Source organism: Acanthopagrus latus, chromosome 5 (assembly GCF_904848185.1).
Source record: "Acanthopagrus latus isolate v.2019 chromosome 5, fAcaLat1.1, whole genome shotgun sequence".
Classification (NCBI taxonomy): Eukaryota; Metazoa; Chordata; class Actinopteri; order Spariformes; family Sparidae; genus Acanthopagrus; species Acanthopagrus latus.
This window is the reverse complement of record NC_051043.1, coordinates 29584408-29601307: the sequence shown is the minus strand read 5'-3', so window position 1 is coordinate 29601307 and position 16900 is coordinate 29584408. Positions and strand designations below refer to the sequence as shown.

Sequence of the window (16900 nt, the reverse complement as noted above, 5' to 3'; positions counted from 1 at the left end):
GGCCTCCATACTACCTGCTCGTAACGTGACAACGTAATGCTTCAGATAAACATCCCGGCCTTGCCTGTGGGAAGTGGGGATAAGATCAATTGGCATTCTTTGGTCGGTTGACCCCTGTTAGAGAAGACCCGTTAATTTTGGTGGTAAAGCGGCAAAAGTCCTGGAAGTTACAGACCTCTTATTTGCACAAGAATATAAAACAGTGAAGGAAAGGAAAAAAAAAGATCTCCTTTAAAGACTGTACAAAGACGACAACTTGTACAGAAAGGCAGAGGTTGGATCAGGGCATGTTTTTCTTGCATCGTCCACTCGCGGAGGGAAGCTGCATCTCCGGGGGAACGTATTCAACAAGACAGCAAGCAGAGACTTGATAGCAGATATCTCAGCTGAACTGTGGGCTGACAGCTGCTCTCAGAGGAGAGCTTTACTCTGCGTCATGAACAGTTTGCTCACAATGCTAATGGAATAATAGGAAAAAGCTTTAAGTGTCTTGTTTTTTTTTTAAAAAACAATTAATTTACATGATCAGTATACTTCCTCTGTGATTCAGGAGACATGGCCATGTACAGTAACCCTGGTAACGTCCATCTTTCCAACACTTGTGATGATGCCAAATGAGACTGATGGTGGATCAAATTTTAATTGGGATAAATCTAAACAGTGGCCAAGAACCCGAGTGGGCGGTTGGTCATATCTGCCATGTGTCAGTGGATATGGGCTCATATTGAACGAGGCTTCAGTGGATCAATAGCAGCTTGCCTCCCTCCCTCTATCACGTTACGCCGCCTCTGAATTCAGTTTTCTGCCTCTTGCTGTTGGGATAAGGGCTATTTTGGGGTGTGACATCCACCGTCTTATTCGCTGTGACAATGTTGGTGTAAACTCTGAATCATACGCCGACACAAAAGCGAGGTGGTAAGAAGGCAGTGTCTGCGCTGCACACAGATGTGACTGCAGCTCGGCCGAATACTTCTGTGGCTTTAAAAAAGCAGAACGGACATGCAGAACATTTATATGAATTAAGGGAGGACGGTCAGCAGGTCTAATGCACACTGGATTGATTCTACCTTTCGGTCTGCTAATGCAATTGTGTTTTAATAAACCCCAATCTCAATTTCTCTTTTTCTTCTTTCTCTCTTTATTGCTTTTTTCTCTTTAGCCCTCCTTCAAATCAGTTTATTCGACCTAACTTAATTGATCTTCTTGAGGCGGCACGTACAAAAATTGAAATCTGTTTATTTTTAGCTTTGCTTCGTTCCAGGCTGTGGCAGACTTCAGGGTCCAAGGGTTTACATTTTGCTTGTGGAAAACACATTTGTAACGAATGGGGAGACAATCTGGAGGGTTATAAAATAAGATAAGATAAAATGTATTGATCTTGTGCAAGGAAATTCACTTGTTACAGCAGCTAGAGAGACAAGAAGCTGAGGAAACAGTGACTGAGTGTCAAATAAAAAACTAAAACATTATAAACACAAAAATAATGTTAGAAAAATATTAAAGTATAAATATAAAAGCTAAAAATGTAACATAACATTCTTCTGTCAATAATCACTCCGGATCAGAGTCTGACGCGACTCTGGGTGTTTATTCCTCCAAGCGGTCTAGCTCTGCACCTGACACTCTCCTTAACCATGCTGGGAGTGAAGATAAATCCCAGAAGTTGATCCGAGCAGAATCTGATGGGACTCTTAGTGTTTATTCCTCCAGGAGGTCTGGCTCTGCACCTCCTCCTCTGCCTCTCTGCTCCACCCGGCCCTCCCCGCACTCAGCAAACATCGTTTTGTTATGCCTGAGAGATCCCCTGCCTGTTAGGAGAACGTGTTAGCAGACAGTTGGCCTATTAGCGCCACATCTAGCAGCTATGGAGCAACACGAGCATGTGTTTATTGAATGTTAGTTCAATATTAACTCTCCTTTTAGTGCCATTATTTGTCTCCACTAATTCCTGAGGGAACTATCTGGCTCTTTATCTGCTACATTCACCCACTAGTTGCTTGTTTTAGCTGCCAGCCTGCCAAACCACCAAACAGCAGTCTGTAGTGCAGGTGAAAACACAGCCAGAAATCCAATACAATGAGCTGATAGATAGATGTTATAATCTGCATGGAGTCGAGGGCTGATATTTCTCTGTGGGTTTGTCACTGATTACATGATCCGTGCTTTTCTTTAATGCCCACCAGTGTGTGCCGCTTCCAAAAGTCACGTTTAAACAGAAGAGCACTGGGGTGAGCTTCTGTGTCAGATGTGATCTGTGCAGATGATGGGGGTTGTTGGTCACCCACACGTACCTGAGGCATTGTGGCATTTGTTCTTGGCTGGGGTTATTTAAAGCCTCGGGGGGATTTATAGGAGTGCGTTGCAATAGCGGTGTCAAGGATCAGCTCGCTTCTTGTAAGGGGGGCTATAACACTGCAGGGGAGATTGTCCTTTGCTCAATGAGTAGCCCCCTACACACAATGCATATGGATTTACTGTAGGGTTGTAATGACAGCGGCCTGGAGGGAATAATCAAGCCTCATGATCGATATTCTGTGTTTGATTTAGATGATGAATTAGACTTTAGACATGTTCAGCTTTTTTATTGTTAGCTTGAAGAGTACATTTGCTGCTGATATGAGTGCTGTGTGGACAGCAGACGAATCAAAAGTGAATAAAAATGATCATGTTCTTTGAGTTTTTCTTTTGTATATCGTAAAACATCATGTTAAGACTACATAATACATGTTGCATTCAAAACCAACATCACATATAAAGCCATAAATCACACACACATTCAGTTACACATAACAGTAAACATTGAAAAGAAAGAGAAAGATCAGCTTCTCCTGTCTCAAAACGCTCCTGTACAAGGTTACTTGTATATGTATTGTATAAGGAAACATAACATCTGCAGCTTTTCCTTTGCTCCCTGCTTTATTCAATCTGCATTTTAATATACACATATATGAATAAAGATCCTTATCTCTGCCTGACATGTGGGATTTATGTAACTAATTTATGGCTAGCACCATTTAGTAGTATATTTCAAACAGCATAATGGTTGTGTAAGGTTGTAAATCTCTTCATTATGGTATTCTATACTGACACCATATATAGAGTAGCTGTATATGGGAGCATGGGGAATTTACATACAAACATGGCAGCCTGTGTTATGATTTACCTTACTACCGATTGCTGTAGGGACTCAAAAATTGTAATTTCGATGCTTTTTACAAGATTTTATGTTACGTAACTCCCTTTGTAGCCCATATTTATTAATACTGCAGCAGTAGTACAGACTACAGCTCTGTGGTTCTCGCCCCCATCCTGATGAAGTGCTTTGATAAACTGGTTCTCCGGCACATCAAAGACAACGTCCCTGCCGGCTTTGACCCGCACCAGTATGCTGTCAGAACCAACAGACCCACAGAGGATGCCATATCCACTGCCCTTTCCTCAGGCTGCAAACACCTGGAGATTAAGAACAGCTACATCAGGATTCTGTTTGTTGACTTCAGCTCAGCATGCAACTCAGCCATGAAGCTGAATGGAAATCTAAACACTCTGATCATCTTTCACCAAGGAGCAGTAGAAAGCATCCTGACTGGAAACATGACAAAGTGGCATGGTTCATCACGGCCCAGGACAGGAAGTCTCTACAACGCATGATTAAAACCACCCAGAACATCACTGGTACCATCAACGGAGCATCAGTGACAAAGATACTGAAAGTTAACACCCACCCATCCACAGTCTGTTCACCCTGCTGCCGTCTGACAACAGACACACAAGTATCTGCTGCCGTACCACCAGACTAGACAGCAGCTTTACTCCTGAAGCTTCGCTCCTCAACTCATCATCAACACTCGGACATGAATGGTTTGTTTACTTTTCATTTTAAACTTTGAAAGAAGAAAGTCAATACCTCTCTCTGTGCCACAGCAAAAAGAAAAGAAAAGAAAAAGCTCTAGGGTCACAGAACAGAGCAATTTCATTTCATCACTTCAGAGCAGCTGCCTTCCTCAGATTTCGCAAAACAACATTTTCCTGAACTTCTTGGCCTCTCGTCCACAAACACAAACAGCATTTCAGTTCATCAAACTCAGATTCTTTAAAACGTCCTCAAAAGTGCTTCAACTACTTTGGTTTCAGTGTTTCTTTAAGTAAAATGTTTAGGGAAATGATGATGTCTCACTTGTCGACTCGTGAATCCCCTTTTATTTTCAGTTTCCCCGCAGCACCTCTTCAGTGTGCCAGAAAGCTGTTAGCTACTAATCAGCACATGTTGACAATGTCGTTCTCTGGTATTTGATGTATTGGCGATGTAGACTTTATCGCCACCTGCTGGCATGCATTGGTAATCGTTTTTTGTGCTCTCGTGTGCATGGAAATATTTTGAAAAATAAAGGTTGTGTGAAAAGCATTTTTTTTTTTAAATGAAGGGGGTAAATATCTGTTTATGGAAAAGATAAATTAAATTCTAAATTCATCATCAACACTTCACCATGATAAGTTTAATTCTTCGAACTTGATCGTTTTTTTTTTTTATTAATTTATCTACAAAGTCTGTGTTTGTTGTTGTGTGGTTTAGGGAAACTGTCTTGAATTTTTTCAATTTTGTCTCTTTACAGACTCCCTCTTTTCTTTCTGCTTTCTTTTCTGCCATCACAATTTATGTGCAGACCCTGAAACTGCAAGAAATTTACTCAACACTGGCAAGTTGTAAGTTTAGATCAGCAAATTCCTCAGGTCATGTGGATGGCTGCCCACGGTCCGTTCGCAATGTTTTGACTTTGCCAAAGAAAACCCTCACAGACCTCAGATACCTTTTAAATCTCCTTTATGTTGTGAAAAAGGCTTTTACAAAAGGAACAATGAATAAATTCAGTTCTGCCCTTATCTATTTCAATGAAGAACACATTGAGTACTCGAATTGCTATTTTTTCACATAACATTACTGCTCCTCTCACAGCGGCATGAAGTATTGATTTACAACACGCTTACAAGTGTTTGTTTTTCCCCCCATTATTAAAACTCCTCTTGCAGTCTGAAAATATCTCACAAATGTTTCATGGGCACATCATGACATGTTTTTCTTGCGTGTTTTATTTTCCTTACAATTTCTTTCTGCTTCACGTCCTTTGAAACACGACTAAGCAAAGTGTGAAGTCACACAAAGTCACGATTTCTTTCTTTGTTTTGCTTTGCTGATCCACACAGCCGAGGTTACTAAAGGTCTGTTAAAGAAGGAGTTTTGTGCCAACAAGAATCAATCACAAAGAAACAGGGCATACACTTAAAAAAAAAATTCACTCTTCAAATATGCATGAATATGTGGATTTACAGCAGGGGAACAGTTCCTTGTTAATTGGGGCACCGTACTATATTGATTTACTCTGGCAGTGACACATAAAACTATGAACAATTTTCCCACAAGAGCAAAAGTCTCACATAACATGAGTCTCTGAGTCTCTGAGTCTCTGAATCCTAATATGGTCATATATTTGAATCAGGTTACATTATGTATTGTGTAAATGGACACAGGATGTGAGTCTAAACAAGTGATAGAGTGTCCTAAATAAAAGAAGTGATCAAAGCACGATCAAATATTTCATGTGACAGCCAGATAATGTTTGGGAAAATGTTTTGGAACATGTTATCTGGTCTCATTCCACGTTATCACCGAAGACAGGAACAGAAACTCGTCTGATCTGTGTTTGGTTATTCACAGTACGTGCAGCTCCGTGACAGAAATGTGCTCCTTCTTCCATGACAGGGTTCAACAAGCTTCTCTGAACACACTCGATGGTGCCAAATGTCCTCGAGTAGCTTATCAATCACAAATAAACTGCTTGATAAGCTGTCAGAAGAAGAACCCCCCACCTTCCCCGTCATGTCACCATCGTGCCCACTCGTCTAGACATTTAAGAGTGCCAACGTATCCCCTGAAGCTGAGCCCTACACCTCCAATGTGATGGGCTATCATTATTACATATTCCTTATTTATGTAAGACCAACACATCCTCATAAACAACTGGAAAGGTTGAACTGCCAGCGACTCCCAGGTTGACATATATATCACTGTTTCCAAAACAAAATGGGACAAATCCTATTGATTCTACCTTTAACTTTAATAGTCTTTGAATTCTATTAATATGACGTGAGCTCCAGTGAACTTTGACCACAAATGTCCTTCAGAGGGAGACTTTTTACTCTGACACTCTGAGTACATGTCAGAGCCTGAACTCTATTTCTTTACTTTATATTATAAGCTGAATCGGTGCTTCTACTTTTACCAAAGTGTGTTTTTACGCAAGTATCTGAACTTGTACTGGAGGAAACAATGTGTGGACCACCTCTGCTTTCTACTACTTCACCTGACTTCCTCCTTTGCTGACACAATAATAACTGCGGCCACTAGAAGCTGCTGTCGAACAAGAAACACAAAAATGGCCACAGTAAGCTGCATTTTTAGGTATTTTATTGGCATATTCCCACATTTTGATGGCAAATGATGTCTGAAATTTACCTTAAGATTTGCAGTGAAGTTGCTGCACTTGGTGTCACTTCTCTAATACCACACAGATACTAATAACAGCCTAGAAAGCATGGCTGGTGTCCAGGTAAAGAAGGTGATGACGAGAAATTGTGAACTAATTGCGAGTGTCTACATGTTTTCTGTCTCCTTCAGATTAATTGTAAATTACATTGCGATAATCCCGGATTTCCACAGAAATGCAAGACAAATCACCGCAGCTGTAGACGACATATTTGAAATGTCCAGTCACGTCTGTTTACGCATCAGCGACTACTGAAGATGCACGAGGGTCTTGAAGGTTTGTCTCACTTCATCGGAGGAGATTTCAACAGCCAGTTCTTTGTGACTCTGCTCTGAGGGGCGAGGAGGCACTTAAAAAACAAAGGCTAGGGCTCAAATTGGAAATGCATTTAAGCCTGACCCTTAAAAATTGTTTTCTCTCTCTCTGTCCTTCCCGCTGAAAGAAACAATCAAAATGTGAGTGACAGATGTGGAGATTGCAGAATGGAAGAGGTACAACAACCATTCAGCGTCTCTGACTCTCAATATAGCTCCTCATGAGGGGCAAAGACTCACAAACCCTGCAGTACAGTTCACCAGCCTCTGTCAGCAATCCTGCCTTTCTCTGAGGAATATGTACAGAGAGTGTCTTGAGTGACTTGACACCCTGTCTCAACGAAAACACCCACAGAGCCGTTGTTGTTGGTGGCAAGTCATCGCGCCGCTCTGCCTCTCAGACAAACAGCTATTACTGTTCTCTCATGCAGCCTCCACTCGAAACAGGAGTGTGTGGGGGACAGTGTGAAGAAGCAGCTAACAATCTGGTGCTCGAGCATGAGAGGTGCAAAAACGGGGTTTAAAATAGTCTGAGGTGTGAACTGCGGAGTGATCGGGACGAGGTTTATCGTGATGTTGTAGCTCGTATGAACCATACGAACATTATGCAGAAAGGAACACGCTGCACCTCCGGAGAACGTGGCACATGTGTAGTTTTTGGTTACTGATCGCTGTGATCCATTAATACTCAGCGACAAGGTATCGATCTTTACAGCAGAGAGAGAAGTCAGCGTGCTCGCTCGTATCCATCAATATTTATTATTGAGCTCAGGCAGCAGCAAACGATTTTGGATTTTTTTTTTTTGTTCAGATTTATGCATCGGAGTGTTTTTGGGTGACAAAATATAATTAATGAACGGAGCACAAGATGATTTATGTCCTCTGTTGCTGACAGTCTGTGTTTGTCTTCGTCAACACACACTATGAGCTGTGCGCCCACAGACTTTCACAGGATGCGAGAATATAACAAAATCTGTTATATGTGAAGTTCTCTGCACAGCGTTGTTTCTGTTTATCCTCAGGGGAGGAAAGTAATTAAGTACATTTACTTAAGCGGCACTTAAAGCACAATTTTAACACACATTTTCTCTTCCTCTCCACTAAATTTTGGAGGCAAAAATTGTTTATTTGCTAATTTCCATAACAAGTTATTTGCAGGTTTTATGCTGCATCAGAGCCGGTTGGTCGGCCTCGTGGGAAAGGGCAGATATTTAATTTCAGTGTTGAGGGGGATAATAAAACAATTCCTGCTGCCAAATGTACTGTTATAAAAGAAACACTGGTTTCTACTATTTAATAACTTCAGAGTTGCACCAGCATGTTAATAGATTCAGCTGCATAAGTATCAATACTGTGGCTGTGTTGATGCTCAAGATTCAACCGTGAGGAAATGGACCGAACCAAATGCAGCCTGGTTATACTTTAAATGTGTTTTGTTCGATTTAGTTGCTATGAGTGAATAAAAATACCAGCCATGTCTTTATATTTGAAGAGGGACAACAGTCAGTGGGTGATTTGAGGGACCACAGCCTGGGTCTGGATCCTGGCGCCATCCTGTCTAGACATTGAAGTCAACCAGGACACTGCAGAACAATGACCCGGTTGTATATCACCCACTCTGTATGTTGGGTGTTCCAACATTTGTAAAGGTGACACCGCTGGATATTTCTAAGGTGCATTCAGGACAACTAGTGCCAAGTTTTTGGGGCTAAAACAGGTTTTTGTTTTTTGTTTTTTTGCCAAAACTCTAACATGGAGAAACGTGCCAAAATTTATTCTGCTGGTTGAGTTTCAGCTTCTCTTTCAAGTTAACTTCTGCAAAGTAACAGGTCAGCCTCCACCACCAACACACTCCCAGAGACGTCTCCACAGACACAAGTACCTGCGCCAATGTGTGGAGGTGCAGGTTGGTAGGCAGCGGAACGAACCACTTTGAGGCAAACGGAGGGGGCGAAACCAATCTTTAAAACTTAAAAACACATTGTTTTGTATCTTTAGTTGGTACAAGTGGTTTTAATGCACATCATAAACTGAAATTGTTTTGTATGGCTACAGGTGTGTCAGTGCTCATGCATATCGAGTTAATTCAATGTAGCGAGGTGGAAATATTCCCATTATTTTGAATTTGGGGCTGAAAAGGTCAAAAACAACATCACGGTGAAGCACAAGTTGTGCCTGGAGGATAAGTGCTTGTTGTGTTGGAAGTGTCTGCCTCTGCACAGCTCACTGTCAGATTGTTATGATAAAATAAAGAGCTGTAAATGTCATATTGTGTCTGCAGAGTTTTACCATAATCTTTTGTCATTCTAACGCTTTACTTTTCCCAGTAAGATAACGCAGTAACAATTTACTTTTTAATGGCAGTAATCTTGTGGCGTAATTACTTTGAAAAGTAACGTTACAGTTTATCAGATTACATGCAGCTTCCTCTGGAGCCACAGAAGGTTTCACACAACTGTTTCCACATCTGCTGTAGGGCTCCGCAATTAGTTGCAAAAAATCAAAATAGCAATTATTTTGTAAAGGTCTGGCCCACCATGCTTCTTCTCTACATGTAATAAATCATGTTAGCTGCCACACTATCATGGTTTTACTAGTTTTTCAATCACAGTAAAAATACATAGTGATAAAATGTGTAAAATGTAACCATCCGTAATAATCGAGAATTACATCGCAATACCTGTTGAATATATGTACAACTAAATGTATGTAACATGTACTTTACACATGATGAAATCTAATCATCCATAATAATAATTATGGAGACCTGTAATGTGGAAAATTGGTGTAGTTACCCTTTAAGTACAAGCTGTGAGTGCCTCAACCACCTGCACATTACACAGCAGCTTGATTTAAACACGTGCATATATAATATAATATAATATAATATAATATAATATAATATAATATAATATAATATAATATAATATAATATAATAATTCAATACAACCTGTGTACATTTTTAAACATGTCACTAGAATAATATCACATGCTAATATTACATTTCTGTAAGATTTCATTATGTGAAGCCTCGTCATGTCAGAACACATCTGGTGCTGGTGGTGTGTGTGTGTGTGTGTGTGTGTGTGTGTGTGTGGGGTGAAGCAGCACGTGTACAAAGAAGAAAAATTCAAATAACTCCTGTGGGGGAAACGCGTTGCCTGCGCGCGCACACACTCAAGCAGGCGCGCGCGCGTGCACTCGTGCATGCGAGGCGAGGGAGAATTTTATTATGTAACGTGTTCCCAGTCACATCCCAGCCCGAGTCCGAGGCAGAAGGTCGCTTTAAGAGATATCTCAGCTGCTGTCAGCGCTCCTGGCAGGACACCTCCCACCTCCTCCTCCTCCACCTCCTCCTCCACCTCCTCCTCCACCTCCTCTTCCTCCTCCTCCTCCTCCTCCACCTCCTCCTCCTCCTCTTCCTCCTCCTCCTCCTCCTCCACCTCCTCCTCCTCCTCTTCCTCCTCCTCCACCTCCTCCTGCTCCTAAAACTCTGTGTCTCACCTGATGAGGAGCAGCGCGGACTCCAGCAGCAGGCAGCATCTCGGTGAGAAAACAGCTGGTTGAATTATAACATTTCATGTAACAGCTCTTAACTCTTTTTTTGAGGATTTCCTGAAAGTGAGAAGTCGATTTTTTTTATTTTATTTTTTAATTTTGTTCCTGTGTGAGTGTCTGAAGCTCCTCCAGGTGCGGACAGTGAGTTTGATGACCTGATCTCACTCGTCAGTGTTTTGAAGTGCTGCCGTGGTGGAGGAAGTCACAGTCGGGTCTTCTGACTTGTGTCTGCAGGTGAAAGTGCTGCGCGGCGGTGGAGGAACGTCCGGAGCAGTGTGAGCAGTGAGCTCACAACACGCTGCTGCACCGGAGGACGGAGGATCTGCTCCACCTGTCCGGAGCTGAGGAGGTCCGACAGACACACAGCAGCTGCAGAGACCGAGGTGAGGACACACACTTTCCATCCCCTCATTGTGCATGAGTGGATGTGGACTTGTGTTGAAGTGTGTCAGTGACTGAAGTGAGACGAGCTGTCACATCTTTGTCTGGTTTTTCTCTTATAGTGTTTTTTTTTTAATGTAATTCCTGCAGGACATTGTTAAGGCTCCTCTCAGATATTAACACTGTCATGCACAGCTGGCAAGATTTATCACCATTTAAGGTGAAGCACAGCGTTCCAATTAGAGCTCGACCGATAAATCAGTCGGCTGATATCAGCACATCACAGATTTATTGATATCAGCGCATACTATGCCTGTTATAAACCAGTCAGATCTTTTTTTAGCGATTAAAAAGCAGAAAACAGAAGCCTGGGATTATTTAGTTAAGTTTACAGTTTTGCAGAATATGTGATTATAGACATATTTGATTTGGCTGATGAATCAATTGTTTTGTTTTTGCTTCAGTATCGGCTGTGTGTCACTGAAAACACGTCCAGCGGATGTTACGCTACTAAAGCTCATATTAGATCTGCCATATTGTGTTTTATTTCATCTGAAAATTACAAAATAATTAACATTTGAGCAGTTTGATTAAACAGACATCTAAATATGGGTCCACTTAGCACCCATAATTCTGTTGTGTGTGGAGGAAACTTCTTGTTAATTATGTAGCCGATCAACAAGGTGCACTTAACAGTTTGTAGAGAGAGCAGTCGCGTCGCAGTCGGTGTGTTTCCAGGAGGGATGTAACACCGCAGAGCGTCTCCGTCTGTCTGCAGAGCTCGCTGACTGACAGCAGACGGGATGTTTTGTTATTGCGGTCGCAATAAAACAATAAAAACAGCCAATAAAATGCAGGAATGGGCCAGCCCAGGTGAAGTGTATGTGTGGGAAACACTGCCTCAGATGTGTTCATTAAACACCTTTGAGGAAAGATACATACGTGACGGAGGAAGGAAATTTTACAGTTTGACAGGAAACATTAAACCTCATTGAGAATTTTTCAGGATAATAAACGAATGAACTGAAGCATCTTCATGCGTCTGCGTCGAGTTCAGGACAAAAACAAAGTTCTTGTATTTGGACCATCAGTTAATCAAATCGCAGATATAAAAATGTCCCGCCCACAACGCTATCTGATCGTTAACACGTCACAGTCAGCATCCTATCAACGCGGAGTAATCTGCATCTGCATAGTAACTAGTGGAGTAGAGAGGAAGCACAGGAAGTCCTCGGGTTAAGAACAGTACGTCAGTGAATTGTTCTGATTTATTTCATCACTGGTTGTTAAAAATTTTGACACAAAGAGTTTGAATTTTACTGTAAATGTATCTCGGTCCCAAATATGGATTTTCAGTCCGCTTAATTTCTAATAATCAGAATTAGTATCGACCCTGAATGCGAGTTTGTCTGTGAGAGGTTTATCAGTTCATGCATCGAAGGGTTAATGATGTCCTCTGTAAATGGTTTTATTCGTCACTTCTAAGTGTGCCATAAATAATCAGCATCAAGGCCGCAGCTTGTGTCGGACCGATGTGTCCGGTCAGGATTGATTATCCCGATCAGAGACGACTCGGTGCAGCGGAGGGGCTGAAGTGATGTTACTGTACTGCAGCTACAAGTGTTGACGTGTGTTATGAATACTCCGTCTTAGTTATTAATCACCACGGATGAGACATCATAACAGGGATTTTCTGCTCATAATAAAGACAGCCCGAAGCAATTAATGTGTCGGCGTTTATCATCGTTAAGGAATCCTCAATTAAAAAAGATGAATCCTTTAAATCCCGTAGATTTCATTCTGTTCGCGGAGCCGACTGTTCCAAAACTAATTTCCCTGGGATTGAGCCGCGGGCCGAAGCATCTCGGTTAATCAGTGCTGCACACACGTGCGCGTGCACTATTCATACGCTCGTAGTGGAACAAAATAGCATTTCTGTTTTGTTTTCCAGACCATTAATTTGTTGGAATTTGTCCGGACCACATGCGCTTCAGGTTTCCCAGGAGCTATTTGTGACTGCTTACTGATGACGAGAGGCGTCTGCTCCTTTATGGACACAAACAGAATCAGTTCCCGCCGTCATGAAGGAGAGAAGAACAGTGCGAGGGAATGATTGTCTCTGAAGGAGCAGTCATTATCGCCGTTATTGTGATGGAAATTCAAATCAGCATGCCATTACGGCGATGCCACGAAGAGTGGATCTGTGCCGCGCTCTTGATGATGTGCCATCAGCGTATCATTTATTCTTACAGCCGGTCCTCGAGGAGACAGAGGATCAGCCTTGTGATCTCTGCACGCCGGCATTAATTATTCCCTTCATGAATCTAAAAATGTTTTTCTAGCAGTGAAGCCACCGTCAGGGTGGGCAAAGGTTAAGTGGACCACAAACTTCACCTGTGGAATTACATCCAGGCGTGACGAGAATTCAGAAGAGATTCAGTCTCTGCTTCTGTTTTACATCGAGCTGAGGGTCCATTTATTTTTATGCTGCAGTGGAGCGACATTTCAATTTGAGCCATAAACCACCGAGGGCCAAAACAGAAAACTGTTTCAGCATCGACATCGCAAGCTGCAATAGTCACATTCAAGATGTGTCGGAGGCAGATTGACTCAGTCAGGTCATGCCACAACTCTTTTGACTTATCTGCAAGCAAATTCTGCCAGCTAGATAGATAGATAGATAGATAGATGGATAGATAGATGGATAGATAGATGGATAGATAGATAGATAGATAGATAGATGGATAGATGGATGGATAGATAGATAGATAGATGGATGGATAGATAGATGGATAGATAGATGGATAAATAGATCTGGAGCTTTGCAATAAAACAGCGTCGCAGCATTTGCTAAACAACTGAAGCAGCTGCAGACTTGACTACACGTTGTAATCGATGTCTAAAGCCTCAAGATGTTTTTTACACCCTCGACCACACAAACACTGTGAGCTTAGGAGCTACAGTGAAAAGATTTTGTCTTTGTAGAACAAGCAGTATGAAGCGATTTTAGCAGTTTTTTCTCAGTTGTTTTGCAGATTACTGCAACTCCATTTTGTTTTGAAGCTCCAGAGATGTTTTGTGGACTACGAGACTTCACCCGGTCTTGGCTCTGTATGCACAGGGAACCACTAGTTGCAATCCTCCTTGTTTCCTCCCCTTGACCACTTCGCCCTCGCCCTCTGTTCTCGCCACAGTCACACAAAATCACAAGATATCGCCACAGCTGAAGAAGCCGTGTCAGAAATTGTCCGGCCGCGTCTAAATACAGAAACGCCATTGATGACTTCTGATGATGTACGAGGGTTATTAAGGGTCGTACAACTAACCCCTCGTAACTTTGCCCTGAGGGGCAAAGAGGCGCTCGAAAACACGCGGTTACCGACCTATTTTGGTTGTTTGACGACATGCACTCACCCCAATCATTCTAGAATAATTATTTCCAAATAGCTTTTCAAGTTGTCCGGTTAAAAATGCAAAACGTCGCCTTCAAACCAACCTCCTAATGTCTCCATGGTTCAAAACTTTCTTCAGAAGTGGAAGTTTGTCTCCGGTTGTTAATTTTTCCTTTTTCTTGTTTTTCAGGCTGCAAATGAAGACGGCTGTGAGGAAGATTAAGGACGAGGGAAAGCTGTGAATGCAAATATTATTCATGAAGTAATTACAGCAGGTGTGACCCGACAGATTAGTTCATTAAGTCCCTCTGAAGTGAGAAAAAGGAAAAAAAACATCATGGAGCTGCAGGTCAGCACCAACTACAACCAGGCCATGTGGAAGGAGGACTTCCCGGGGGAGTGCTCGCTGTCGGTGAGCGGCACCACTTTCCTCATCATCGCCTACAGCGCCGTGATGGCGGTCGGCCTCGTCGGGAACTCCTGCCTCGTGTTCGTGATCACGCGGCACAAGGAGATGCACAACGTCACCAACATCTTCATCGTCAACCTGTCCTGCTCTGACATCCTCATGTGTATCGTGTGCCTGCCGGTCACGATTATCTACACTCTGATGGACCGCTGGATCCTCGGAGACGCTCTCTGTAAGCTCACGCCGTTCATCATGTGTATATCTGTCACCGTCTCCATCTTCTCCCTCGTCCTCATCGCCATGGAGCGCTACCAGCTCATTGTCCACCCGACCGGATGGAAGCCAGTGGTGGCTCAGTCCTACTTGGCCGTGGCTGTCACCTGGATCGTGGCCTGCCTCATCTCGGTGCCTTTCCTGTCCTACAGCGTTCTCACCATGCCTTTCCAGAACCTGAGCGTCCCCTTCCCAGACCATATTATCTGCATGGAGCACTGGCCGTCTAATGAAGAGCGGCGAGCTTACACCACCTCCCTGCTCGTCTTCCAGTACATCCTCCCTCTCGCCCTCATCATGGTGTGCTACCTGCACGTCTACCTGCGCCTCAGGAGGAGGAAGGACATGGTGGAGCGCGGCAGGAACGCCACGCAAAAGAAAAACAAGGGCTCCGCGAGGATCAACGCCATGCTGATCGCCATAGTGGTGGTGTTCGCCATCTCCTGGCTCCCTCTCAACGTCTTCAACACGGTGTTCGACTGGAACCACGAGGCCATCCCGCGCTGTGGCCACGACGTCATCTTCTCATTCTGCCACCTCACGGCGATGGCGTCCACCTGCGTCAACCCCATCATCTACGGCTTCCTCAACAGCAATTTCCAGAAACAGCTGAAGTCCACGCTGCTGCGCTGTCGCTGCTGGGGGGTGGCGGAGAGGTACGAGACCGTCCCGCTGTCCACCGTCAGCACCGAGGTCACCAAGGGGTCGATCCTCAGCAACGGGTCCATCAGCATCAATACTTAGATCCCAGGCTTTTCAGTCAGAGACAAAGAACCTACTGGGGCCTCTTCCGGCCTCACTGTGTCATCCTTTGGAGCTTTTCTTGCTTGGCTGCGTCCTAAAAGCAAGGTTGACGTTAACAATGTTATAAACCTCACAATAGCAGTCCGGAGGGAGTCGACCGAAGACACTTAACGGGCTCGGCACGGTGCCCTCGATTCAACATGTAAGAGGAAGTAGATAACACGATGATGGGACAAAGGTTGGACAGGTTTAACTGAAGGCACTTTACATGAGCACTTTTTTTTTTTTTTGCATCTGTAGTCGCGAATGAAGAGGCAGCATTTACCTGATATAACCTGTCGTGTTTTCTCTGAAGCAGCGGGATCGACTCAGAGCTGTTTAACATTTTGCTTTCATACTTTTAACCTTTGGAAGCAGCAGCAGCAGCAGCAGAGGAGCGATGAGGGACGGACGGTTTCTGGTTGCTGTTTTATTGTTTTCTTAGATATGATTAAAAAAAAAAAAAACGGATTGTGAACTGTGACGTGTTAATGATTATAAGCAGAGCAGTTTAATACATAACCTGAAGGAGAGGACATTAGTGCATCAGCTGTGACTGCAGGCGTTCCCTCAGAAGCATCATCATAATGTGTTTCTTATTACCTGAATCCAACACAAACGATGTAATGATCCTTTACAGAACAACCTTGGCGAGAGGCTGTAAACATTTCACGCCGCCTGCCAGGGTCCACGCTGCAGTATATAGTGCGTGTGGGGTGAATTTCTTCTCATTCAATGTGCCATACAATAACCATATATCAAGTGCCATAAAACAAAGTGGCAGTAAAGGTCTCACAGCTGCTGTATATAACATTACTTACTACATGTCTGGCCTGTAAAACCTGTGACTCAGTTATTAGTTTATGAGCGTGTGTACGGGAACGACGAGCACCGTGTAGCGTAGCAGATATCTCCTGTTGTCGGTCACTTCTCTTGTGGTATTCAACTGAATTAAAATATTTACTATTATCTTTAATGTTGAGATTCTCACTGTTGTTTTGTTCTATTTTACCTCATGTCAAGAATTTGTATCTCACTGTCATCTTTGCAGGTCGTTTCATCCACGTCGCTCTCGGCTTTTAACGATTCTAGCGCCACTCCAGCAATCAAGTCTGTCCTCAGCTGTGTTTTCTGTGTGTGTTGTCTCTTTTATTGTGAAATTTTAACAGGTGAACTCGTAAAACAAAAGATGCACGAGGCCGAACATCTCTGCTGGATCATTCAGATGATAATAGCGTAATATCTAT

General features: G+C 43.0%; 1 protein-coding gene across 3 annotated transcripts; it reads left to right on the top strand.

The window, feature by feature from the left end:
• The first annotated feature begins 10103 nt into the window (after positions 1 to 10103).
• Positions 10104 to 16629, top strand: npy8br (neuropeptide Y receptor Y8b). 3 transcript variants are annotated; one of them, XM_037096928.1, is made up of 3 exons: positions 10104 to 10404; positions 10650 to 10798; positions 14379 to 16629. In XM_037096928.1, exon 3 carries the CDS (start codon positions 14526 to 14528, stop codon positions 15612 to 15614), a length of 1089 nt encoding a protein of 362 aa, XP_036952823.1. In that variant the 5' UTR covers positions 10104 to 10404; positions 10650 to 10798; positions 14379 to 14525; the 3' UTR covers positions 15615 to 16629. The 3 variants fall into 3 exon arrangements, with proteins under 3 accessions (XP_036952823.1, XP_036952825.1, XP_036952824.1); XM_037096930.1 differs by lacking the exon at positions 10104 to 10404 and adding an exon at positions 10432 to 10547; XM_037096929.1 differs by lacking the exon at positions 10104 to 10404 and adding an exon at positions 10440 to 10556.
• Positions 16630 to 16900: the final 271 nt, after the last annotated feature.

What these genes read in the sequence shown, in the direction of transcription:
- npy8br (XM_037096928.1), top strand. Translation starts at nt 14,526, where the DNA reads ATGGAGCTGCAGGTCAGCACCAACTACAACCAGGCCATGTGGAAGGAG.